A 26,519-nucleotide genomic window follows, 5' to 3' on the forward strand; every position below is an offset into this window, starting at 1 on the left:
TAAATTTAAATAACAATAAGTATTTGAAATCAATAAGAATTTATTAATTTTAGTCACAATCAAGAGCATTGGAACTGAACGGTATTTCATATTTTACTTATTTATTTTTTATATTTTTAAAATTGCTTATTGGCCTAAAAGCAAATTGTTACATCTTGAAAAACTCTGTTCAACATCAACCCTTATTATTGGAGTACATTTAAAATAACAAGATTCAATACAAAATTTACACTAATTTATAAAGAAAAAAATTTGTTCACAAACAAAATGCTCTTAAGATTAAAAATATCAGTAAAAATTCATAAAAATAATGAAAAACAGGAGAAAAGTTTAAAAAAAAGGACCCCCCCCCACAAAAAAAAATCTGAATAAAAAATAAAAAAGAATGCATTTGTTATCAACATCCTAGTTTTGCTAATAATGTTTCAGTTGAATTAGGTCATTTTTTAATATTCACACTGATTGATGGCATCAATCAGTGTGAATATTAAATCAATCACAGGTAATTAAAGATAAAGGATAATTTCTCTAGGTTCACAACTGCCAAACCATCATAAGAAAAAAAAATTTTTTTTTTTCATAAATAAAATACAAAATATGTGTTTAATTGAGCTATAATAAACCTAATGAAACTCTCTTAACAAATTACATAGAAAATAAAAACTTTTTAACAATATTTTCTTTACATTTAAATCTAGTTTTATGCATAATTAAATATTTTCTTGATTTTAGCAATTATATAATAACTTTTATGAATTAAGGGACAGACTGAACAGTAAAAAAATTAATTATAAAATTATTATTATTATTTCTTTTTCAAAAATTAGTTTCATAACTTGGAGATCATCTAAAATTTGAAATTTTGGAAATCGGGACCTCAAAACCCCAACAGTTTGGATATTCAAGATGTTTTTCAATTAGGATTAAGAGACAATTAGGATCCATATGGAGCCAGTTATACGAACTCCAGTAGTCCAGTTTTAGGCAGNAGTTTTTAAAAAAGAAAACGATCCCCCCTCCACAAAAAAAAAAATCTGAATGCTATAAAACAGGATCAAAACTGAATATAAAATAATGCATTTGTTATTAACACCCCAGTTTTGCTAATAACGTTTCAGTTGAATTAGGCCATTTTTTAATATTCCCACTGATTGATGGCATCACAGGTAATTAAAAATAAAGGATAATTTTTCTAGGTTCTCAACTGTCAAATCATCATACAAAACAAAAAATTATTTCATAAATAAAATGAACTGTAAAAATATGTGTTTAATTGAGCTATAATAAACCTAATGAAACTCTCTTAACAAATTACATAGAAAATAAAAACTTTTTAACAATATTTTCTTTACATTTAAATCTAGTTTTATGCATAATTAAATATTTTCTTGATTTTAGCAATTATATAATAACTTTTATGAATTAAGGGACAGACTGAACAGTAAAAAAATTAATTATAAAATTATTATTATTATTTCTTTTTCAAAAATTAGTTTCATAACTTGGAGATCATCTAAAATTTGAAATTTTGGAAATCGGGACCTCAAAACCCCAACAGTTTGGATATTCAAGATGTTTTTCAATTAGGATTAAGAGACAATTAGGATCCATATGGAGCCAGTTATACGAACTCCAGTAGTCCAGTTTTAGGCAGAAAAATGTTGCCAACTTTGCAGACATAAAAAAAAAAAAAGTTTTTAAAAAATTGGATATTCAACTAAGTATTAATTTTGAAAAACAAAACTACAAACAATAAATTTTCCTGTCATCAATCCTTCATAATTTAAATAAAAAAATTTTCTGGAATAAAATAATTTTTTTTTGTGAAAATCTTAAGTAAAAATTTTATTTTTTAAATGTTAAAAATCAATTGTAAAACGATGTTTGAAACAGACAAAAAGTTTTATGAAGAGCAGGAACCAAACTGTACAAAGTAAAAACATAATTTGTTTATGTTTTTAATTATCAATAATTTCTATAAAATTTAGGAATTTTATTTGATTTATTTCCATTTATATACTTTTTTTAAAGTTACTTCAAAAGATTGAATAGTCTAAAGTTAGATAAGAAATAGCCTGAAATAGTTTCTTCAGATAAAAAGTTGCTACATATAAACAAAATTAAATAAATTTCTAGACAGTCAAATAACTCATTACAAAATAGTTACTAATTCATTAAGTAATAATAACAATAAACAATTTACAGTCTTTTTGAATAGCATGACAGTTTCCATGCGAATAGGATATAAATTTTTTTTTAAAAAAAATTCTTATTATTTTTCACCCATTCTTTTCCCATTTCTAATTCTATCTATTTGATAACAATAGGAAATCAGAATAAAATCTATTTAGATGAAATAAATGTAAACAGGGAGCTCTAAGCATAATGTATATTAAATCAAAAAATTTGAAGAAAATCAGTAACTCTTAATTGAAAGGCCCTTTTCTTATCTAACACCATGCAAGTTTATAACATTCATTCACTAAGTAACACAGAACACATAAAAGAAATGGGAGCAAAACATAACCATGCAGTGACTGAAATATGATCTTGAAAAATAATAAACTTTAAGAACTATGTGACTACCACAAGACAATTCTTTGAATGTGACAATTGTGAATAAGACCCATCACAACTTTATTCAAAATACTCAACAATATATTACCCTTATGCTTAATTATTTGCTTGGATCATAATTGGAAAATCTCTGAATAAAAATTGAAATTACCATAGAACTCTTCAAGAATCTGAATTTTAACTTCAGTATAACTCTTTAGAGGTGACATAAATGAGCAAATTTTTGGTCACAATTTGCCTCTCATTTCTCTTTACAATACCAAACAAAAGAAAATTTGTTTCACTATCAGAAAAAAATGTAACTCAAACTATGACTTTCTACAATCTGGGTAGCATTAAGATAAACATTAAAACTAAAAATTTAAAATCATTAGTGTAGATCGAGATAGTAGCATACAAATTTTAAACCTTTGGTCTGTTTTTTCAAACCTTGATTGTAGATATATTTAATTTTAATATTCACATATATATTATTAAAAAATCTATTTCCATGCTTTCAATTGCTTTGAAATACTAAAACGAAGAGAAAATTCTCCTCTTGAAGAAAATTCGTCGTGGGCATAATGTGTTATAGTCCTAATTCGTTACGGCGACACATCATCATAGGCATATTTCCATACGAGGATAATTTGCAGTGGGCACAACTTGTCGCAACAATTAGTTATGGGCACATTTTGTCACAAGGACAATTCACCGTGGGCACATCTCACGAGCACAATTTCTTTTGTTTCTGATAAAATACATCTATTATGAAGAGAAGAATCTTGCTTTCTCTACAAAAAAGCTAACTAATTATTTAATTTGTGGCTGAACATATATTATAAACGCACTTGGGGAATATTTATAATTTGCTTATTGCTACTTAAAAGGGGTCAGAGGGGCATAACTCATTCACTCATCCGGAACTAGAAAAGCAATTATTTAAAAACAATCTACAAGAAAAAATTTGTTTCATAACCACTAATGCTTCTCCCGAAATTTTCTGCTTCTGTAGAAATTTTTTTGTAAAACAACTTCTGTTTCTGCAGAAATTTGTTTCCTAACTTTTGTTTCTGCCAAACCAAAACTTTTATTTCCCAAATAAAAATTCTTTCTGCAAGAACTCAGTCACTTTCGGCAACGCTGCTGCCGTGATTCTGCCAAGGTAAGCTTCAAGCAAAATTATCCTTAAACAAAATGAAAAACAGATTTTCCTAAATACGTTTTACTCTAAAGATCATATTTTTTCCCATTACCCTGTCATCGCAATGATTTAAGAGGCAGACATTTAAATTAAGCTAAATAAACACTACAGGTGATATATAAATTATGAAATCATACGAGAAAAAAAAAAAACTTTCTCTACAGTATCACAGCTTTTTTTTTGTTGACGAATTCAGATTTTTGACTCAAATTGTAGAGGGTAGCAAAAATTTTGAAAACTGGCTAATATAGTTTGATTAGGAAAGTACGAGAGTTCCTTAATGAAGATTTTCTCTTTGCAAATATCATCATTTCTCTGGAACTACTGAAGTGAATCAGACATAGCATAGATGAAGTGAAAAGCTCATAAAAATTAAATGTGTAAAAGTAGTTTTTAATAATTACTTAAATAGTAATTTAATCCCTTAACGATTGGGTAATTTTCAAGAAAACGGTCATAAAAGTGCCATTTTTTCATCCCTGAAAATTATAGAAAAATATGTGTATGAACAATATATATATTAATTTTTAATTTGCTTTTAGCTTGAAATTTTAAAAAATTAAATTTTTAGGAAAGCCAACATTCAGGGTTACTATGACTTAAATGTTGGTTTTCCAGCAAGCAAGGAAAATTAAAAAAAATATGTGTTTTTAAGATTAAAAAAGAATTTTANCGAATTCAGATTTTTGACTCAAATTGTAGAGGGTAGCAAAAATTTTGAAAACTGGCTAATATAGTTTAATTAGGAAAGTACGAGAGTTCCTTAATGAAGATTTTCTCTTTGCAAATATCATCATTTCTCTGGAACTATTGAAGTGAATCAGACATAGCATAGATGAAGCGAAAAGCACATAAAAATTAAATGTGTTAAAAGTAGTTTTTAATAACTACTTAAATAGCAACTTAATCCCTTAACGATTGGTTAATTTTCAAGAAGACGGTCATAAAAGCGCCATTTTTTTTCATCCCTGAAAATTATAGAAAAATGTGTATGAACAATATATATATATTCATTTTTAATTTGTTTTTAGCTTGAAATTTTAAAAAATTAAATTTTTAGGAAAGCCAACATTCAGGGTTACTATGACTTAAATGTTGGTTTTCCAGCAAGCAAGGAAAATTAAAAAAGATATGTGTTTTTAACATTAAAAAAGAATTTTAATAAACTTACATCTATAAATAAATATTAGTAATTTTTTCTTGTGTGATAAATTTCAAAGCATGAGATACAATGGCCAACACCACAATCTAGACAGTAGTACAGTTTCTTTCCTACATCTCTTATTGTTTTCATCTCTTCAGGATTGGTTGACTGATACCTTTCAATAAGTTCATAGTGCTGACATCTAGTTTAAAATAAACTAAATATCTACAATTACCTTAAAAATATCCTGGTACTACCACCTGGTGCGTAAAATGAGAAATAAAATGCTTTCCAGGCAAAAGAAATGAATTAGTTTTATTCTTAATGGCGCGTACCTACTGAACACTGAAGCCCGGAAATATTACGGGAGCGAGAAATAGAGGACGAAACCTCACCCAGTCATTTTCATTCGGGCGAGAAGGAAGGGGTTAAATATTTTTGACTTTTTAGGTAATCAAATTTTTATAATGCAAGATTATTCCTTCTGTTTTCAAAGATTTCTGAAAATTTTTTTAATAATTGCCAATAACACTTGAAATTTTCACATTAATATCAGAAAACGCTAATTCCGCACTTGTTCTGTTTAAAATTCTATTTCAAACACTTATAACTTGCTACATTTTTTTCACCCTTTTAATTACAAGTAAAAATTTTTTTATTACATTTTTTTCACCCTTTTAATTACAAGTACAAATTTTTTTATTACATCTTTTTACATTTAAAAAAAGATTTTAAATAAGGGAATTTTAGTATCTTAAACATTGTTCATTTCCCTCTGTCTCCTTGTAACAAACATTAAGCAAATCACAAACCTGTCCCCCTTTACGTGCATAGGTAATTCTTCTATATTTAAACGGTCACAGATTAAATATTTAGTTCGCTTTTGTAGACAATGCAAAAGTTTTGTTTTCGTATATTGATGTACTTTTAGTACAGAAAAATTACTTTTTGTTGGGAAAAATTAATGCCCAAGACTCTTTTTACATAAAAAGTTTTGTCATGTTATTAAAAATTATACCTGAAGATTCTTCTATTCTCCTCCGTACGCTTCTCCCTTTTTAGAGAAAAAAGGGAGGTTCAGAGGAGAATTGAATTTCCACAGGCCATGAATAATGAGTTATTAGTATATGTATTTTCATGATGATTGAATGAGATTAATCCCGAGATGATTGCACTATTAGTTTAGGAGTTATAAGTGCTTTACCTACAAAAAGTACAGTTTTGTACTTGAACCTGTTTATGCACCTGACATAGCTATCTATCTAAACAAGAGAATCAGTTTCTCCTAAATACTTTTTTACACTGAATCAATTAAAACTTACGTGTACACTTTAGGTTGCTATCCAGGGACTATCTAAACATGTAAGGTACAGTTCCCGATGTAATTTTTCATGCTGAATTGAATCATGCAAAGAAACAGGAATCAAGAAGAAAATATTTAATAGTTTTGTGTACAAAAAGTATAATTTTATATTTGTAATGACTATTTATGCATGCTACATTGCCATACAAGAGTAGTGAGATATTGTTTCCCAATATTTTTCCTCGTTTAATTCTTGGGATTGGTCACTTTTAAATTTAGAATAAAAAATTATGTTGGAAAATTTATCAGTAGTTGTTCAGAAAGTACCAGGATATCATTGCTTAAGTGTAAGCCTGTATTATAAGTACAACTTTTTAAACATAAAAACTATTGTAAGTTTAAATCCAATCATCTCAAGTTTGCTTTCATTCAATTCAGAGTGAAAAAATGTGTCGAAAACAATGCCTCGTGTGCGGGTCTAGAAAAAATTCAATTTTAGTCCTTAATCAATTTTACATGGAAGTGTAAAGAGGAAGGGATATTATTTTTTCTGAAGAAATACCATTTTATTGATACATTTACTGGACTACTCATCAAAACCTCAAGAAATTGTGCTCATGAAGAATTGTTGTAATGGTGAGTTGTGCCCATGACAAATTGTTGCTATATCAAGCGGTGCCTGCAACAACTTGTTCCCACAACGAATTGTGCCTACTGCAAATTGTGCTCACAATGAATTGTTTCTTGACAAATAGTGTGCAACAATCCAAGCAGAATCTTTGCTATAGTAAAAATTCATGCATTGTATACGGATATGAAATAAATTTGAAAATATTAATCTGTTCAGGTCATTTTACCAAAACATTTATAAAAGTATAGTTATAAATTAAAAAAGACAATCTTGATAAAACTATCATTTAAGTTTTTTTCTACCCTAAAGTGAACTTATACTTTTTTATACACAAAACTCATTTATTCCCTTTTTATTAAAGATTATTAAGAGTTTGAATGAGTAAAAACATTAATACGTAGAGGAGATATTGATTTATGTTCCATAAAGAATATTTTCAAAAAAAAAGTACCCAAAGTTTTATTTAACCAATTAAAATGCACATATTTTCAGAAATTTTATTTGAATTGGGACAATCTTATCTTATAAAAAAGCTTATTTAAAAATATTTTTTTGATAAAATGCTAGAAGAGTTGGTTGCAGCACCAAAATTGTGTTATGCCAAAATATGTCATGAACTTCATTGATACCATTAAAAAAAGAAAGATATAAATAAAAAATATTTAACTGTTAAATCATGTCACATTTTCAAATATTAACTTTCCATCTGATGCCACATATTAAAAAAAATGCAGATCATATTTCTCAGAAAAACATTTATTGTGAAATAACACACAAGCTATATTTCATGCAGTAGCAAATTTCCCCATCAATTCTACTAGTCAACAAAGAGTTTATGCTTAAATTTCAAATTAGTCTGGCTACAACCCATCATCACATCTTTTAGATTATAATATTCATCTAATGATTACCTGATATTTTGAGAAAATCATGATGAAATTGAAAGCATTAAAACAATTAGTTTAATGCTACAACTTATTCTACATAATTAATTGAATTGGAGCCAGCTGAACAGTAAAAGAGGTGTACATCATGTTTCTACTCATGCGAATATTGATAACAAGCAATTTTTTATGCAATGGCATTAGTATATTGTGATATTGCTTACACAGCTGGAAATAAAATTATGTACATATAAATGAATACATAAAGGCATTTCAGTATCATTTAATAAAAAGAGTGGAGGTAGCACGCTCTACTCCTTTCAAACAATTGCAAACCTTTGAAAGAAAAATACCAAGTGGTACACATATTAAGTTGACTTTCTGAACTTCATTCAAATCAGAAAACTGTAAACTTTTTTTTTCCACCATATAACTTTCTAAAAACTTTTTACAAGCACACATATGAAAAAATAGAGGAAAATAAAGGGAATCGGTTATAGAATTTTTAAAAAGAAAAATGTTAGGTTAAAACTGTGTAATTTTGGATGTTAATACAAGTAAATTTTACATGTTTTAAATTAAAAAGAAAAACACGATAATTTGATCGAATAATCAGATTTTAAAAATTTTATTGCTTGAGGGGATTATAAAGCAATACAACAGGCTTCGTTTAAATAAACCTACTTTTTTATTTTTGCAATAAAAATTCTTTAACAATACCCTCTATAATACGAAAGATATAGGACAACCAAAAGAAACGTAGTTGTAATAAAATTCAAAAACTTTTTTTTAATGTTTTCCTGTTGCTACAAATTGTTCCATTATGCAATTTTCTTTCTTACATACAATATTAACATTTATTTATCTGAAGAAAATTTTTTCTAAAATTTTCAATAAATTATTATTCACTCCAGCAATTATCAGCAAGTTTTTGAATTTTTAAAATAAAAATATTAAAACTATAAACTTTTACCCTAAATTTATGAAGGACTAATCCTTTATTTTTGAAATATAATATATAAGTTTTGTATTAAAAACTTTCATCAATTTTTATTTTTAAAGAAATACATCTGTTTAGATTCTTGAAATGAATATTTTTTTTCCAATAACGTTAAGTTTGTCGAACATATTATTGTATGTGGAAAGTATTTTATATTGAGCAGTTAATCTTAGAGATCGGTACAAAAGTCAAAATATAAAATAACCTTGACGAATAATAGCTTCAAATTTATGATTTTTCACATTTGACTACCACTATATTTTTCAGTATAATTTAAGGGAAGAAAACTTTTCTAGGACTAAGAATCGAAGATATAATCGAATTATATAAGAGTGTAGTATTATGCAACAGTTGCGATTTTAGATAGGTCCTTGAAACAATTATAATTGCAAACAAAAAGAAAATAATGATAAAATATACGTTTATTTGCAGGCAAATCCATTTATTTATTGATATTTTGTTTCTAACAGTCAAAAATATATTTAAGTCATTCAAAATTTTAAGAAGTCAGAATTCAAGCAGATTTTCTTCCACATTGACCCAGAACTAATAATGTGATAATTATGTTTATAAAACTTATTCCTCAATTAGCATAAAAGTCATGTTTAATTTTAACCAGTGAAAACAAATTGGCTATAAGAAATTGTTTTCTCTCAAGAAACTGAAAATAATCTAGAAAAGCTTAAAATAAACAATTTTACTCAGAACTACACCAATGCATACACATTTGTAACACTTATTTTATGGTCAAATTTAATAAAAAAATGAAAAGGAAAAGAATTATCAACTTAAACATTTATAATTAACAAGATGCCCTCATGATGCTAAAATTTAAATCATAAGTAACATTCTCTACACACGATGTGTGTTAAGAGAAATTAGTACCATGCAATCTATAAGATGTTATCTAGTTCTAACACATAAATAAAGCAAAAACAAAAATCTTAAGCAGTAACTAAATGTTCACCCATGTAGCATAAGGCATTGAACCAACAATTATCAGTGATAAAAACTTTTACAGTAAATAATAATTACAATTTATAAGTTTATTTAAGTTTTTTTAAAATTTTAATATTAAATTAAATCTTGAAAGACTGTATCAAATAGGAAAAAAATGAAATTTTATATTTCAAACAACATCATATCAGTTAAAATATGAATATTTATTTGATGAATTTTATGCTTTAAAATATATTTTGCCTTATCCTAACACTATCAGAAAAAAATATTCAAAGAAACATCTTTGCAGTTCCGTAGAATTTAAAAAAAAAAATTTAATACATGCATTACACATTGTTATTTAAAAAAATGAGATTTATTCAATTCACAAAATATCTATCCTTTGAATTGGGTGACTGATTTACATAAAAACATTACAAGTGAAAAACATTAATAGTAAAATGCATGCAAATTCTTTTTTTTCTTCTTCTTCATAATAGCAATAATTAAAAAAGACGTTGGATCAACTAATATTATAAATGCTACATGGGCAAATTTGTGCAATAGGTGCATATTTCTAGGAATTGAAAAAATAATAATGGTGCTAACTACACTCAATAAGCTTAAAACATCGCATCACTGAAAAAATAGCATACATGGAACACATCATACCTTGCTCAACTTGAATAACTGTTTTGCTCCTTTCGGGGCCAGAATGAGTACCGTCTGAATAGAAGAAAAATAGGAAACAAAAATGTAGAAAAAAAAAAGAAAACAAAATCATAGCAAACACAAAGCATCAGAAATATGAAATAATAGCCATTCACTTGCATATTTAATAAGGCATCTAGCTGCACATGATTGATTTAAAAAAAAAAAAATTCTTCTTAAATTTCTAATTTTGATAAATCTCAGGCATTCCATGTTCAGCATGTGCAAAGAACAATATGAAAAAAAAAAGTATATTCAATCAGAAAAACAAAATATAGAGGAAAAAGAAATTATAGCACAGCACATAACAGCTGCAAATATACAAAGGAATAGGTAAATATTGCTGAGATATAAGAATAATTGTGTATGCATGATTTTTTTACTCATTTTTAAACTAATTTCTGCAAAGGAAATGTGGCAAAAAATAAGACAAATATCAGATAATGTTAGATAACAATAGTATTCTTAGAATGGTACTTAAAAAGATGCAGAGCAGTTTGAAAAGGTTTGTGAAGTGTAAGCAAACTCTTCTATTTGTGGGAAAATGGTCTAACTCATTTCCACAACATGAGTTTTCATAATTATAAACATATTATAAGCAATGTTAAAAATTTAAAATTAGTCAGTTTTTTATATCTAAAAATTTCTTCATTTAAATAACACATTATCTGATTATATTTTTATTTATTTTTCAGTCTTATTATTTTTTAAATTTATCAATCGTAATACAATTAATTTAATTATGAATAAAACAGAGAGAAACTATTTTAAATGTACGATTTTGCCCAGCAATTTAATTAAAAGCTCTCCATATTAAAGCTGTTTAAAAATATTTTAAATTTGTAACAAGCGCAAATTATCAAGTTAGATGGCTGACGACAGAGAGCGAGACACAGAATGGAGACAGTACTATTTTGTGTCAAGAGACAGATTAAAATATTTCCCTATAGAACTGGAAAGACCACCAATTATTTTCTAACTTGTTTAATGCGCTTATTATGTTGCATTTAATCATTTTATTACTAGCATAAAAAAGAACAATCTTACTTTCTTTTTAAACAGAACTAAGCAACATTTATTTTTTACACAACTGTATTAAACATTAAACACAAAAGTTCATAAAGAAATCTAGTGGTGCTGAATTTTAATGCGGTTTATTTCTCAGAACTTTAAAAAGTGAAAAACTTTCATGAAAAGCAACCAAAACGCTGAGCTCTTCTAAATAATAATAATTTTCAGAAATTACAATTTTAACTATGACAACTTTTAAAATAATGAATATTTCAGGATATCTAATAAGTCAAACAATGGTTAAAAAAAAAAACTGGATGAAACTTAATTCTAGTGATTTTTTTTAATCTCTTTTCATTTTATTAAAACATTAGATATAAATTAGATTGCTAAAAAATCATAAAACATAATTGCAGTTCATTAATAAGATATTCAATACATTAGTATTGTTGCTTTAAAAGATTATATCTAGAATTTGATTGTTTTATAAAAGTAGTTCTAATTTTTAAACAATAGGTTATTTAAACAAAAAAGGGGTAAGGCTATCAATAGATATCAAGTTATTGAAAGACAGAGGAAAATACTTTAAAAGAATTTCCAATAAAAATAAATAGTTAGTGTGATCTTTTGGATGCAGTAGTTTTTTCTAAGCAGGCTATGTTAGCACACTTGGGCTAGTCATTAGCAAAATGTTAAATCTAAATTTAAGATAAATTATCTTAATTATGTAAAGTTTTGTTTTATTAAAAATATTATATAAATTTAAACTTTATCAAAAAAAATTAAAAATAGGCTAAAAAACCTAATTAAAAAATGCTTACAATTAAAGTAAGTAGTAATAAATAGTATAATGCACGCAATTTCCCAATAAAATTTGTAATTGTTAATTGATTTAGGTTTGATTTAGTACATGTTGTAATAAAAATTCAAAACAATATAGTATTGAAGTTAATTAAGATATTAGAACAGGATCATAATTCTATGTTGCTTGTGATATCTCAAGATAATTAGCATTAAAATATTCTATACTATATCTCTAATATTTTGAAATCTCAAATATTCAATTAGGTATTAATTTCAAATTAACAGTTTTAAAGAATGTCATTTCAAATAGAACATCCCTCTTTAAGAAAATTGTTAAATTATCTTCTTTTAATATACTCATTTCTTCAATATGAAATAGATATCAGAACTATATTACTAAACTGATGAGAATTTATTTATAAGATGAAGAAATTTATCATTTTAAAATTAAACCCTACAATAACATTATCTGAAAAAATAAACACAGAATTTAAAACATTAACTTAGTTATGCAACAATGGTGAATGACATATCATAGCATATATTTTAGACATATGAAACAATACTTCTGCAGGCAGCTTGTATCGGTAACATTAAAATTATCGCAAGTAAAAAGTTGACTAACACCATAAGTGTAGCAGAGTAACAGTGTCAATGGTAATTTTCTGAAATGTTTTAAGATGTAATCTCTAAACAATTTAAATACCTCGAATATCGTCATCTTCAAGAGTTGCATTGCTGTCTGTTGACTCCTTCACTTGAGAACCACCATCAGATTTCTTATTTACCATGCTACGGCCTATGCAAATAAATAACATTACTTTTTCATTTAAATAACTGCGGTAGTTTATTTTTTAGCAGTAATAAAAAAACTTGTTTATAAATAATATAGTGATGTGAAAAGATATAAGAAAAAAAATGCTTGCTTGAAAGTGTAAGAGGAATTTCCATCATTAAAGCAAATATTCCACAGAAAAGTTAAATATCAAATTTGTTTTTTAAATATTTTTAAATAGATATTGAAATTAGATTAGAGGTTTCAATAAATATTGCTTAGAAGCATGGTCTTAGCAAAAGATATGTTTGAAGGGTAGGAAAATGTAAAAATATGCTTCCTACTTGAATTAAAAAAAAAAAAAAAAAACACTTTCAGGAACAAAAGCAAACTGGAAAGAAAATCAATCGTTTAATCTGCCAATAGGCAGAATAGAGTAGTGCAGCCTGTTTCCAGGAAAATAAAGAAAACAGATATTTAAATATGAACATAATAGTTCTTTATTACAATGCTTTTTTTTTTAATGTCAGTCCAAATCGGATAAATAAAAACACTGACAATTTTATTTTTTTAATTCCCCAAAATTCAGACTTTTTTTCCTTGAATGAAAAAATAAATGAAAACCACTTTTCTTTTTTTTTTTTTTGAATTCATTGCAATTTTATGTCCAATAGTTACCCTTGTTTAATATTATCTGAATAACACTATACAGTATCGGAGAAATGGCAATGGTAATAAAAATTCACTTAGGATTTACAAAAATTGGATATGATGAAAGTAACAATGTAAGTATCGTTATCTTTTCTTAAATATATGTAATAATGATATACATATTTGAATATATGTACACAGCAAGGTATATATGTACATCTCATTATTATTATATATGTAGCAGCACTGTCAAGTCACTGCTAGGTTTCCCCGATGCTATATCGAGACATTGTAACTTGATTCTATTAACAGATATATTCTCAAATGTACAATGCATTACGAATCTGTGATGGATAACAAGGTAAGAATTATCTGTGCTGTTTTTATAATCAAAGAAATAGACTTATTTGACTCTCTGGCAGTTAATGTTCCATAAATATACATCAAGTATACTATCTTGGGGGAAAACGTTGAGCATCGCTTTTAAAGTAATCAACTGTATCAATCCAGTACAGCCTTCTACCCATGATCTGTTATAAAAGTTTTCAATTAATCTCTCATGTTATGCCGTTCAGATCGACTTCTATTTTCTCGTAACATTTCTGGTCTTAAGTTGCAATGCATTTTTTAATCTTTATGATGCGCTCTACTTTCCCTAAAAGTTTGTCTCAACTTCTTTCTGATATCTTGTATAGTGCAATTAGAAATAAAGTTGAACCGCCTCGCTAACGTGAATTTCGCTTAAAGTGAACAAATTTTTGATTCCCTTTCAACTTGTATAAGAATATAATACTTTCACGAGCTTTTAACGTGAAATATCTTCAAAGGTGAACTCTAGTTTCATTACCCTTAATAAAATCCTCATCTACTTGAGTAAATATCGTTAAAAGCTAATAATTTAAATTCAGAAAAACATTTATTTTCCCGTAAGATGATCCATTTTCTAGCCCACACATTCTGCAACAAAAAAAAAAACTTAACTGAGTGAAATAATATTTTCTTTACACATAAGTCACAAAAAAATGACTTTCTACATTAAGTGCAATAAAATTTGAGCTCTAAAGAAGATAATAAACACTATTTAAGTAAGTTAGTTTGATCCAGAGTGATTATTTTTCAGATTACATGAAAACTCAAAATGAATGAAGAGTAAAATAACTAAAAAGCTTGAGAAAAATTCGCATAAAAGTTTTTCATGCGTCAAAGAAACAATTCAAAAAGACAAGTATACTCCCTTAACAAACAAGCAACAAATAATGTTATGCCCCACTAGCAAAGTTTTCTAAATTAGTGATATAGAAAGAAAAATGCTAGTTTTTTAAATACTACACGTGCACATCCCAACTATATACTAAAAATATTGCAAGACATTTTGTCCAAGTATACGCATATAAAAGATTTATATATATATATATTTTTTATCATTTCCTTCTCTAACAGATAATAAAAAAATGCATAGATAATATAATAGTTTAAACCAAATAAAATGTATTTAAAATAAATCTAAGAATGAAGGTATAACTTAGATGATAAACTTATATAGGTAAAGTATGTAACACAACGAGCAATTTATGACACTTAAAAAATAACACAACATGGAGTAATAATTATTTTTCTTTTATAAATTATAGAAATGGCTTTTTACATAATATAACCATGCAAGAAACACATTCATAAGGGAAAGAATTATAAAAACTAAATTACGAAACTAAATTTAAGAGAATGAGAAACTTATTTTGTTAAAATTGAAATTAATTCATTACTTTATCAACTTAACAAGGAATAAAATTTAATCATGCAATAACACATCATAAAAAAAAGCAAATATAACAGCGATAGATTAATATATGAAGACTAAGAATAAGGAAGCTTTTGCATAAAATTAGCTAATAAGAATTGTTTACAGAGAATAATCCAGTAAAAGTATTTAGCAACAATGCAAAAAATGCTAGCGGCATAGTTTAAAAGATTTAATTTTTGTAAAATACAACGCAGAAAGATAGATATAAAATATGAAGAAAACATGCTCATGGCAGCATTAGAATGTATAAAAAAGATTTTAAAAGCAAAGAATGCTTTTGAATAGCACATTTGTATATATACATTATTGTATATATAACAAGCATGCGAAACAATTTGTATCAACTCACTTCCCACTTCAGAGTTAAAGCACAAAAAATTGTGATACAGTTAGAATATGTATCCAGTCCTTTAAATAATTTTAATACATAACACTTTGTAGGCTATAAAATGTGGTACAAGATTTGGATAAAGACATTTTTAGTATTATAAACATCATATTAAAAATTAAATTCATATAAAAAGACAATACACAAAACTTTTTATCAAGAAAATATGAAAAATAGCAGTAAGTTTATGGTCGAGAAGAGGTCTTTTGTTTTCATTATATCTTCAAAAACAGTGAATTAAGGATTTTAGAATAAAATAAAACATCTATAATTTGTATCGAAAGACAAGCAGAACATGTAATTCAATTATTCTATAAATAATCGAAGAATTAAAGAAATATGCTCATCTTCTCAGAAAAAAAAAGATTAAAAAATTTTGCTACTACTTTTTAATTTTTTTTTACCTACAAAGGTATAAGCCTACACAATGATTCTTTCAAAAAACTCCCAACATAAATAGAATATAAAGAAATAAATTATTCAATAGACTTTGCAGTTCTAAAAAGTTATAACATGTAAAAAAAAAAAAAAAACCTGAAATTTTTTAATGATTAAATTTCACAATTAAAAAAAAAAAAATAGATTGTATAAGCAAATTGTTATGATGACAAATTATTTAGCTTAATAATAAAAAAAAAATTAACTTATCAATCAATATATAATTTACTTGAAAACCTGTTGTGATTGTTTTATATGAGAATATAGTAAGGTATTTTTCATTACAAAACAGATAATTACTGCAGTTAAGAAAAAATATATATATATATGGTTTAATAAAAAGATAGAGATTTACATTCTAAATATAATGGGCAAACAAGATTATATTTTTATAATCAATATAAACACTTATGAGCAATACAGAAAAAAAATATAGATATTTTAAATAGAAATTATTTATAGTACTTAAAACAAATTTTGAAATAAAACACTTATAAATATTAAGTATTAGAATGATATTAACTCGTAAATAATAGTGTTTAAATCTTAACTTATATCAGATATATACAAAATTGACAGAAAATAACAAACTTACTAGAAAAATTTCTGGTCGCTAACATGGTAGTTAAAATAGCTCCCTGTAAAGAAAATAATTAATGATGAAAAACTGTGGTAAAAAAAAATTTAAAAAAAACAACAAATTTTTTGATAACTTTTAAGACAGCCGAAGTTTTTCCAAAACTACAAACTGGATGTCTAAGCTTTGATGTGATGCACTTGAACACGTGATAAAAATTTATATCTCCTAAGAATCTAAGTAATAAAATCAAATTATTTCTGAAATACTGCAGTTTTATGAAACTATTTGGTCTTTCTTTAAGCATCTAAATTTTTCAAATTTAATTATTGCAAAGGTGGGAGGATAGATTAATTTTAAAAAAATTTCATTTTCTATTGCTTGAACATTTTATAATTCCCATTAAGCCTAACAGACAATTTAACAAAATCTACTTTAATTCATTAATTATCACACCACTTAGTCAATTTTGTATAAAAATTTCCTTGTTTACTACAGCTTTTCCTTTGAATAACATAAAAGAATAAAGGTTTTCTGAGCGAGAAAAAGACTATGTAGTACTCCAATCTGATAGAGCAGGGGTTTCCAACTGGCGGCCCGGGGAGCCTTTTTTTGTGGCCCGCGAACTAAAATATATTAGTTGTCATTTTTTGCAGACAATTTTCGTAAAAAAATCTATATGGGTTTAAAATACTTTTCTCGTTAATAAAAACCTAATTTCTTCGTTTCTGCGAAATTTAACATACCAACAGTGCAATAAAATTTATTTCTCAGGTCTTACATCCAAAAAAATATTTATTCAAATACAAAAATAATTGTGTATGTTGCTCTTTTTTTATTTCATTTTTTTGTATTTTGTGAATATAATTTAGCATGTGTGTATCAGAAATTTTCTCGAAGAAATTCTCCGATTTAACTTTTTGAAACCACTCATTTTGGACGAAAATATTTACACACACATTTGTAAATTTTAAATGTAAATATCTATTTTCTGGTGGTTGCAGCAGACAAACATCAATTTTCTCATTGAGCATTTTGTGTGTTACTATGTTAGTTTTAATACTAACCTTTTTAAAGTTTTATATTTTAACAATTAGATATCTGTTGCACATAAATTGTTCAATACATAGGTGCACATTAAAGTTGTTGTAGCTCGAATTTTTATTACTTATTTAGTGTTTTTAAAAATATTATTAATAACAATGAAATATTTTTAAAAATCAACTTCTTATTTTAATTTGTAATTCAATCCTTTTGTTTTGTACAACTTGGTAAAAATCTGACAGTAATATTTAATGTTCCTTCAAACATAAAAGAGTCCTACCTAAAATTTTGACAAAGTTGCGGCCCGCCATTTGATTTGTGTTTTTAATTGTGGCCCCCGACCTCATGTAAGTTGGAAACATCTGTGATAGAGTTTTGGGTTGACGTGAAAATGCGAGTACATGTTGAAAGAAATCTATTTTAAAAAGCATAAAATAGATTTATGTATCCTTAGACTAGTAGAATAAACTTGAATCTTTACTTTCAACAAAATTGTTAAGTCTGTATAAAACAATGAAATTTTTTAAATAGGATTTTATAGGATAGCTAATTAAATTATTCATTGAAAGGAGGAGTTTTTGCTTTGAAAAAATGCTTCGCAATCTCAATTATTAATTTTTGTCAATTCCTTTTCGGAATAATACCAACAGGATGGTACCAAGCAGACGGATACCTTCCTAACAGCCATATATTACGTAACAGAAAAGCATAAGTGGCACTGCCTATAAATTCACTGAAGATAGCCTCCACTTAAATTTATGTACTCTTAAACACTTCGTTGGACACGAAAACCTCACAGATCATTGCTGATAGATGTTTACTTTGTACATGACAGTTTAAGTTCCTGAATGTTCTAAATATGCCACTAGAACACAATCACATAAAGTGAATGAAGAATCAGGAGATGGAACCTTACTATACTGACCAACATCGAAGTGTCGTTTAAAAAAACATTGCCCTCCCGTCACAGATTTACTTTTTTAATAATTAAGAACAGATATAACACAAGTAACTCAACAACTGACCATATAATGTAGCATTCTTTCCTTTTCCAAATTCCACCCTATCAACTAATGTAAGTTATTGTGCTTTAGTGAAACTGAAATTATCATAATTGTTTCAAATTTATCATCACATTCTGTTTCTTGCATTATTTTTTAACATTTCTTTCAGCCTTTATCATTTTTATTTATATTTTTTTTCTAGTTGCAGAAATTGTTTACTTTATTTATTTTTCTTTTTTTAAGTTTAGTATAATTCTGTCTACTTAAATCTGCTGCCTTTGAATTTTTTATTGTATTAATTTATTTTTGTGATGGCGAATTACACATCCCATGCCAAATTTTTTTTCCACATAAGAGATTTCCGGCGTATTTGACATGATATAACGTGCAAACAGAATTACTAATGCCTGCAAAATACTTAAGTTTGAAATGCCTCAGTTAGCTTAGTACCACCCTATAAATTATAAAATTGTTTGCAAATCTTTTCATACCAGAACAGATATAACACAAGATGATTTATATTTTGAATGTTTAGATAAAAATTGTTCATTACAAATTCTTAGAAGTAAAAGTGCTTACTTTCAACTTTCTCCTTGCGTTAAATTTCTTTAAGCAGTCAACTGTTTCTTGACGATGAAGTGTTGAAGCAACTCTCTCTCGTTGCTGAAACACAAAAATAAGATTCATTGAATGCAATACTTTGACTCATTGAATTACAATGTAATTTTAAGTACTTAAACTTACGCAGATCCATGGGTGCTTCAAGGCCTCAGATGCTGTTATTCTTTTAGCTGGGTTTACTGTCAGCATACTGTTGATTAGGTTTTTGGCTTCAGGAGTAACTGTATCCCATTCCGGCGAGGGGTACTAATTATTACAAGAATATTAAAATTTAAAAAAATTAGAAGTACAAGGAAAATACAAAAAGTGATAAACACAAAAAGTAATAAATACATCATAAGCTCCAGCTTTGATTTGTGCATAAAGTCTATGTTGATCTTCATCCCAAAATGGAGGATAACCGACCAGAAGGATATATAAAATGACCCCTACAATTATATATAATATTGAATTAATATAATGTATTTTATAAGCTAAATGTGCATCTTCTTTCAATAAAACTTTACATAAAAGTAATCTTATAATTTTCAATCAAATAATAATTCGAATACTAAGAGATTTTAATTTGGAATTAGTTTTAATGATCAATAATTTCAATAAATAATATATTATACAAGTTACAATTCAAATTAAACTAAGAACCTAGCATAATCAGTTGAAAGAGATAAGGGTATGTTTATAATGCTATAATAATTCCAAATCTAATTTGAACTTCAATCTATATTATAGCAAGCATTACTATAAATTCACACATTTTCATTTGAATAAATTAATTCTTTAACAGTGGACTTTAAACAGAGTTACTCAATGGAAGGAAATGTTAAAGAGAATAAAATTTCATTAAAAGAAATAGTTGACTTATTATTGTTTAAAGAATAAGATTATTAATAAATATTTAAAAAAAAAAAATTAAGCTTATGCCTAGACCAAAGAAAAAAAAAAAAGCTGACAGAATTTTTTGTTGAACTTTTAACATATCTTTCTATAATTAGATATATTTGAAAATTAAAAAAGGGGCCTTAGCATTACCACAAGCCCATATATCAACAGGTTTTCCATATGGATCTTTCTTAAGCACTTCGGGTGAAAGGTAACCAGGTGTCCCAGCAAAACCTAGGCATATCAGACAAAAAAATCAAGAACTAGATCAACAGAAAACTAAAAATAAATAAAGTATAATTAAGATAGTTAGCAACAAAGATATATTTAAATAGCATTAGTATATAGAGAGGAACCTGCTTATAAGAAAATGGGGAATGTAGGACAATTAATGCCTTGAATCAGAGTGCTTGTTACATCAAAGTTGGCCAAAATCATTAAAAATTGAAACTTTAATGCACAAAACAGAATTAGAAGATGTTTAAAAATGGTTCTGTAGCAACCACAGCACCATCTGAATTGGCATAGATGCTCAGAATTTGGACGCAGAGGACATTCCTTTTTTCCTACCTTCTCGTAGTTATTCAAATTTATGTGTCTGCATGCCATTTGATATGAATAAAAATATTTGGCACTAAGTTTTTCTTTATCTAAAACCCCGGGCTTTAGCTAGGGCTACATTTGTGTTCAACCTCTTCTGTTCAAAATTTGTCTGCATGCCTGCTCAATAATATTTTAAGGACGAAAGGCGGGAAAACTCTTTTCCCGCTCAACAACATTTTACTTAAAAAACTATTTTCCTGCTTAATAATAACACACGATTGGATTACAATGTTTCTACAGTATTAAGCCGTTTTTGCTGTACTACACCCGGTGGTACTGGTAGTGCTAAGGAGTGAATATTCTATATGGGGTCCCATGTCCCCAACACCTTAATTTAACTATCCCGCTCCAGTACTGGTACTGGATATAACTACTGGTACTACTGTACTACTATAATAACTGGTACTACTATAATAAGTATACTTTTTATAGTAGTAAAACTCACAAGTAAAATATTAATATTTACAAACTATTAATTTTAAACTTTGTGAAAGAGTGTTAGTCGTATAGTACGCTCAATGATACTAAAACAAAACTATATTAGGATATATTAGTAATTCTATGTGTTAATGTTAAATATGTCATCAGTATTTTGAATCATTCATGCTAAAAAAATAATTTATTTAAAGCTTTTCTAAGAATCTAATGGAGAAATATATCTGGATACTGTATCAACCACAGCGCCATCTGAATTGGCAGTAGATGCTCAGACTTCGGACAGAGAGGGCTTTTCTTTCCTCCCCTCCTTCTAGTAATTATTCAAATTTATGTTTGTCAGTGTGCTATTTGATATTAATAAAATATTTGGCCTTAAGCTTTTTATTTAAAACCTTCACGCTCTAGTCAGGGCCACAGTTCACTTTTAATAATGTTTTATTGATAATGATTAGAATACTATTTGGGTTTTTTCAGTGACAATTTAGTGTTGAACAGGCATGCATGAAAAACATTTTCAGTAAATAGCGATTTCTCAGGCATCCTATGTTTCCAGATGCATAAGGCAAAGGTTGTTTTATTATCCCCATCACTGTCAGAGGATGTAATTTACAAACATTTTTCTGCAACAAGTAACTAGGACAACACATGAACAGTGATGTACAATCTATTGAACGTTTTCATAACATTTTCTGTAAGTTATTGTAATAGGCTTATTCATGGCAAGACACACATTAAATTTTACATTGAATAAACTATATTTAAATAAATAAATATAGATTTTTTTCAAACAACTTTAAAAAAAAAATAAATATGAATTGTCCACAATTATTAAAAAAGTATTAGTTAGAGATACTTAGTATAAACTAAGGAAGTTTTTTATGTGTGTGCAATTGAGTAAGTTTTACGCAGAAGGAGTTTCTAAGTTAGTAAAGCACTATAACAAGTAGCTTGAATTTATATGGTGGATGTGTTACTTAGTTTTCAGAAAAAAATGACGTCTATGTTCGAACTGCACTCAGATATTTTACAAAAAAAAGTGCGCATGAAACAAATAGATGAGGTTAAAAAGAATGTGGAAACAAGAAAATTGGAAAATGAAGGCAAACAAGACAGCTTTGGAGAGAAATGTTAGAGAAGAATGTTTGAAGAGGAATGTTAGAGAGAAATGTTTGGAGAGATTTGTAATGGGAAGTAAATAAGTACAAAATACGGATGAATAGCACTAAAAATTGATTTAACTACTCATCCACTTACTCTCAATGGTTGAATTAAAAAACATTGAAATTTAAAAAAAGGTTTAAAAAAAAGTAATGAAAATTTACATTAGCATTTTTTAAATCACACTGTATTCAAATAGATATTTAAAGTAAGTATGTAACTGAAAGTGCAACTAAAAACGTCTATTACAAACATTTTCACTGCTTACTATATTGTATAAAAATTATTTCAATATTGCAAATGCTATAAAAAATATTGAACTTATTTCTTTATTGTAAGAGGACAAAAAATATTAAAGGATATGATAGAGTTTTGAATAAATAAACATGGAATTTTAGCTAATTACATTTCTTAGAAAATAATACGTTTGTTTTTATACGTTCTTAAATATATAAATTTGTCATTCAATTTAGAAAACTTGTCAAACTCAAAAAACAATGCCATAAAAAAAGAACTAACAATACACAGATAAAACAATATGATTCACGATTTCTAAAAGCATGAAAAAAACGTGTACATACCATACCAAGCTTGTTGTTCTCCCTGGACTTCGATAGCCAGGCCAAAGTCAGCAAGCTTGACAGCAGCACCTTTGCTTTTACTTGCTAATAGTAAGTTTTCAGGCTTTAAAGTAAGAGTTCAATCAGACACTTTTTAAAGTAACTAATATACATTCAGCGATATTTAACACTAGACTGCCTAAGGAAGTCATTTTGACTGCTTTTTAATTTCAATTCGAAAAACAATGATGACACAATTTCTTAGAATTTTGTGACTTTTTGTACAACATACAATTTTTTTTTATTGTTAATATTTACTAATAGTTTGTTATATAATTGTAAATAATATAAAACATATTAAAAATTAATTTTAAACAAATTTCTTTAGACATTAGCTATTCTTTCACAATGGAGTCATTTTAACTGCTTTTGGGCAATATAGGTATTTCAGTCTTTCTAGTGTTAAACAAGTTTATTTCTTTCTGTCATGTTAATATTATGTAAGTTTCAAGTTTTTTACGGCATCACTAACATATTTTGTAGCAAAAAAGTATGCCAAAATTTCAAACCTTAATTTAATACTTTTCATAAAAAATTGTAAGTAAAAGAAACATCAGAGAATAGCCTTAACTTGAAGTTACATTAAGTAAAGCTTTAAATTCTCAATATAAATAGTTAACTATTTACAGGGGTAGCAGCAAAGTTTTTTAAAATTTTAGGGTCATTTTAGGAACTTTTTTCAAAAAATTTGAAATCTGTAAAGTGTAAATCAAAAAATTGAATGAAATCTGTAAAGTGTAAAAATGAAATTTCAACTTTACATATTACCTATCAGAAATTAAGTGCATAATTCAGGAACAGGCAAAAGTGAGAATAAATCAAGAGAAAAAATAAATTAACACCAACTTTGATTTTTATTTAATTTTTACCTTCTTAATCAAAACTTTATTATTACCCTTTACCTTACTTTATTAGGAAAAACTAAATGAACCTANAAGATTTATATTTTTAAATTTTAAGAGAATAAATTTCAATTAACAATACAATAGAAAAATTTGTCTTAATGTTATCACTTTTGAAACATGGTATTTAAAAAAAAAAAAAAAACATTTAATATAAATGAAAAATATATTTAATAATTTATGTCAAAATTAAATGCTTCTAAATTTACATGAAAACTACAATAATCCTTAATGTTTAAAGATTAATTTAAAAAAAAAAATATTCACTATAAGTTAAACATGAAAATTAATAAAGCACATTGACTTAATATTTAAAATGCACTTACCTTGAGGTCTCTATGCACAATACTATTTACATGACAGTGGTGTACACTTTCAAGAATTTGTTGAATACAATGACTATATTGAGGGAGAAAATTAGTTTTAGAAGCAATAATGTTAATTTAGGATTTCGTTCCAATAATTTTGAAAATAATTTATGTTTTTCAAGCACTAATATTTTTCTTTACAAAATCAAATCATTAATTTTTTTTCAAGTAGAATTTAACAAATTTACATAATTAAGAAATTACTATATAAATATTAAACAAAAGAAAGAAATGAAATTGGAAAATAAAAATGTGAAAAAAAATTGAAAAATTCCCTATTATGATAATTTATATCTTCAATGGATCAAAGTCCATAGAGAAAGAAATGAAAATTTTATAATCATTTTATTTCATTAGTAATGTAACTGCGCTCTTTAAAGGAAACACCCAAATTTATTAAATAATACTTAAACAAAAAAATACTACTACTTAAATAAAAAATAAATAAATACTTAAATTAAAAATAAATACTTAATAAAAAAAATGGCATTGTTTTAGCCTATTTATGTTGGCATATGACTCAGTTTTGCACATGATTTTATAATTTCGATTAATACACAGTTATTTACTTTTTTTTTATTCTGTCGGAATAATAGTTTATATATATGTATGTTGTGTATATGTGTGTGTGTATATATATATATATATATATATACACATAACAAAAAAATATTTTCATATGGTAATAATGAGTTTCTTTTATTTTGATATGACAGAAAAAAATTTGGCATGATATAATTTCAAGCTAAAAAGCAGTATTCTAAAGTGTATCTTTTGCACTTCTTTAATTCTTCCAATGTTTTTCACTTGGATTTAGGATTTTTTACACAAATACATATGAAATAATAATCTATTTTGTTATGAAGACAAAACATAAATTATTAAACTATAGCTCAACATTTTCTCACAATATGTAATAAAATTTGAGAATATTTATTTTCAAAGATGGAAAATCTCGAAAACAAACCTGGCATCAGCTTCACTATAATATTCCCTAGCTACAATATCTTCAAACAACTCTCCTCCAGTAACTCTAGAAGAAATGAAAAGAAAATTAGGGAGTAATAATAATAATACAAAAAAAAACTTCAATTTTTTTAAAATAAGTAAAGATAGATCATAAAATTGAAATGGCCAAAAAAAGAAGAAAAAAACTTACAAATCAAATATTAGGTAATGATATCCTTCTTCTTGTATGCTATCATGTAACCGCACTGAAAATACAAACAACCATTATCAATAACTAACAATTTAAGTTCAATAAAATTTAACAATGAACAAGATTGTTGGGAGCAACAATTGGTAATATGCCATCCATATAAAACTGCCAAGTTTCTCAAAAATGAGGATTTAAACAATCAATGAAACAAAAAAGGAAGGAGACAGAAAAATGATTTGCTGCTTCTTTTTTAAATATCAGACAGCTTATTCTCTGAACAACTATTCTACAACAGATAACTGAACTGGCTATTCAAACAGATTATTGAAAAAGTCTAAAACAATGTTTTGTGCTGCATGTCAGACCATTCAAACAGAAATATTAGCAAGGTGGGATGCTAATTTTGATCTCAGACTCTGCCATGTTGTTACTGCAAATTTCATTTTTTTAAAGAATTGTTTTAAAGCTAACTAATTACCACTTTTATAAATTGATGCTATTTGCAAATTTATATATATACACACACAAGCACACAGAGTTCTCCCTAGGAATAAAAAAAAAAAGAAAAGAAAAAAAAGGGGGAAGGGCACTTCCCCTCACAAAAGGACACTTAGAGTGAGTTTTGAATGGACTGAACACCATAAAAATTTATCAAACTGTGTAATATGAAGTACCGTATATTCCGGCGTATAACGCGCACTTTTAATGCAAAAAATAAAATTGGAATTTACGGGTGCGCGGTATACGCCGAATATAAAAAATTATAGATTAAAAAAATTTAAATATAGAAAAATACTTTTATTTTAAAGAAATAACATACCTTTACCTATATACTTCATTGATTTTCGTTATTACATAAATAGTTCATTATATTCGTCTTCCGCTATCAATTACAATTATTAAATT

The 26,519-nt window shown here is 26.5% G+C and overlaps 1 protein-coding gene across 5 annotated transcripts in view; it reads right to left on the reverse strand.

Annotated features, from left to right (window-relative positions):
* LOC107454899 (calcium/calmodulin-dependent protein kinase type II delta chain) overlaps positions 1 to 26,519 on the reverse strand; it is an 85,894-nt gene that overhangs the window by 17,884 nt on the left and 41,491 nt on the right. For 4 of the 5 annotated variants that reach the window (XR_011637363.1, XR_006225220.2, XM_043042918.2 and 1 more), the window contains exons 4-14: positions 25,614 to 25,668; positions 25,422 to 25,487; positions 24,413 to 24,485; positions 23,146 to 23,248; positions 20,516 to 20,599; positions 19,820 to 19,914; positions 19,610 to 19,732; positions 19,445 to 19,528; positions 16,836 to 16,878; positions 12,894 to 12,986; positions 10,334 to 10,387 (exon numbers count right to left, since the gene is read on the reverse strand). Coding sequence is in view for 3 of the 5 variants with exons in the window: in XM_043042918.2 (XP_042898852.1) it covers positions 10,334 to 10,387; positions 12,894 to 12,986; positions 16,836 to 16,878; positions 19,445 to 19,528; positions 19,610 to 19,732; positions 19,820 to 19,914; positions 20,516 to 20,599; positions 23,146 to 23,248; positions 24,413 to 24,485; positions 25,422 to 25,487; positions 25,614 to 25,668 (873 nt within the window). In the remaining 2 variants the exon portion in view is untranslated. The remainder of the gene's footprint in view (positions 1 to 10,333; positions 10,388 to 12,893; positions 12,987 to 16,835; positions 16,879 to 19,444; positions 19,529 to 19,609; positions 19,733 to 19,819; positions 19,915 to 20,515; positions 20,600 to 23,145; positions 23,249 to 24,412; positions 24,486 to 25,421; positions 25,488 to 25,613; positions 25,669 to 26,519) is intronic. The other variant, XM_071183723.1, reaches the window with a different exon arrangement.

This window comes from Parasteatoda tepidariorum, chromosome 7 (genome assembly GCF_043381705.1).
Source record: "Parasteatoda tepidariorum isolate YZ-2023 chromosome 7, CAS_Ptep_4.0, whole genome shotgun sequence".
Classification (NCBI taxonomy): domain Eukaryota; kingdom Metazoa; phylum Arthropoda; class Arachnida; order Araneae; family Theridiidae; genus Parasteatoda; species Parasteatoda tepidariorum.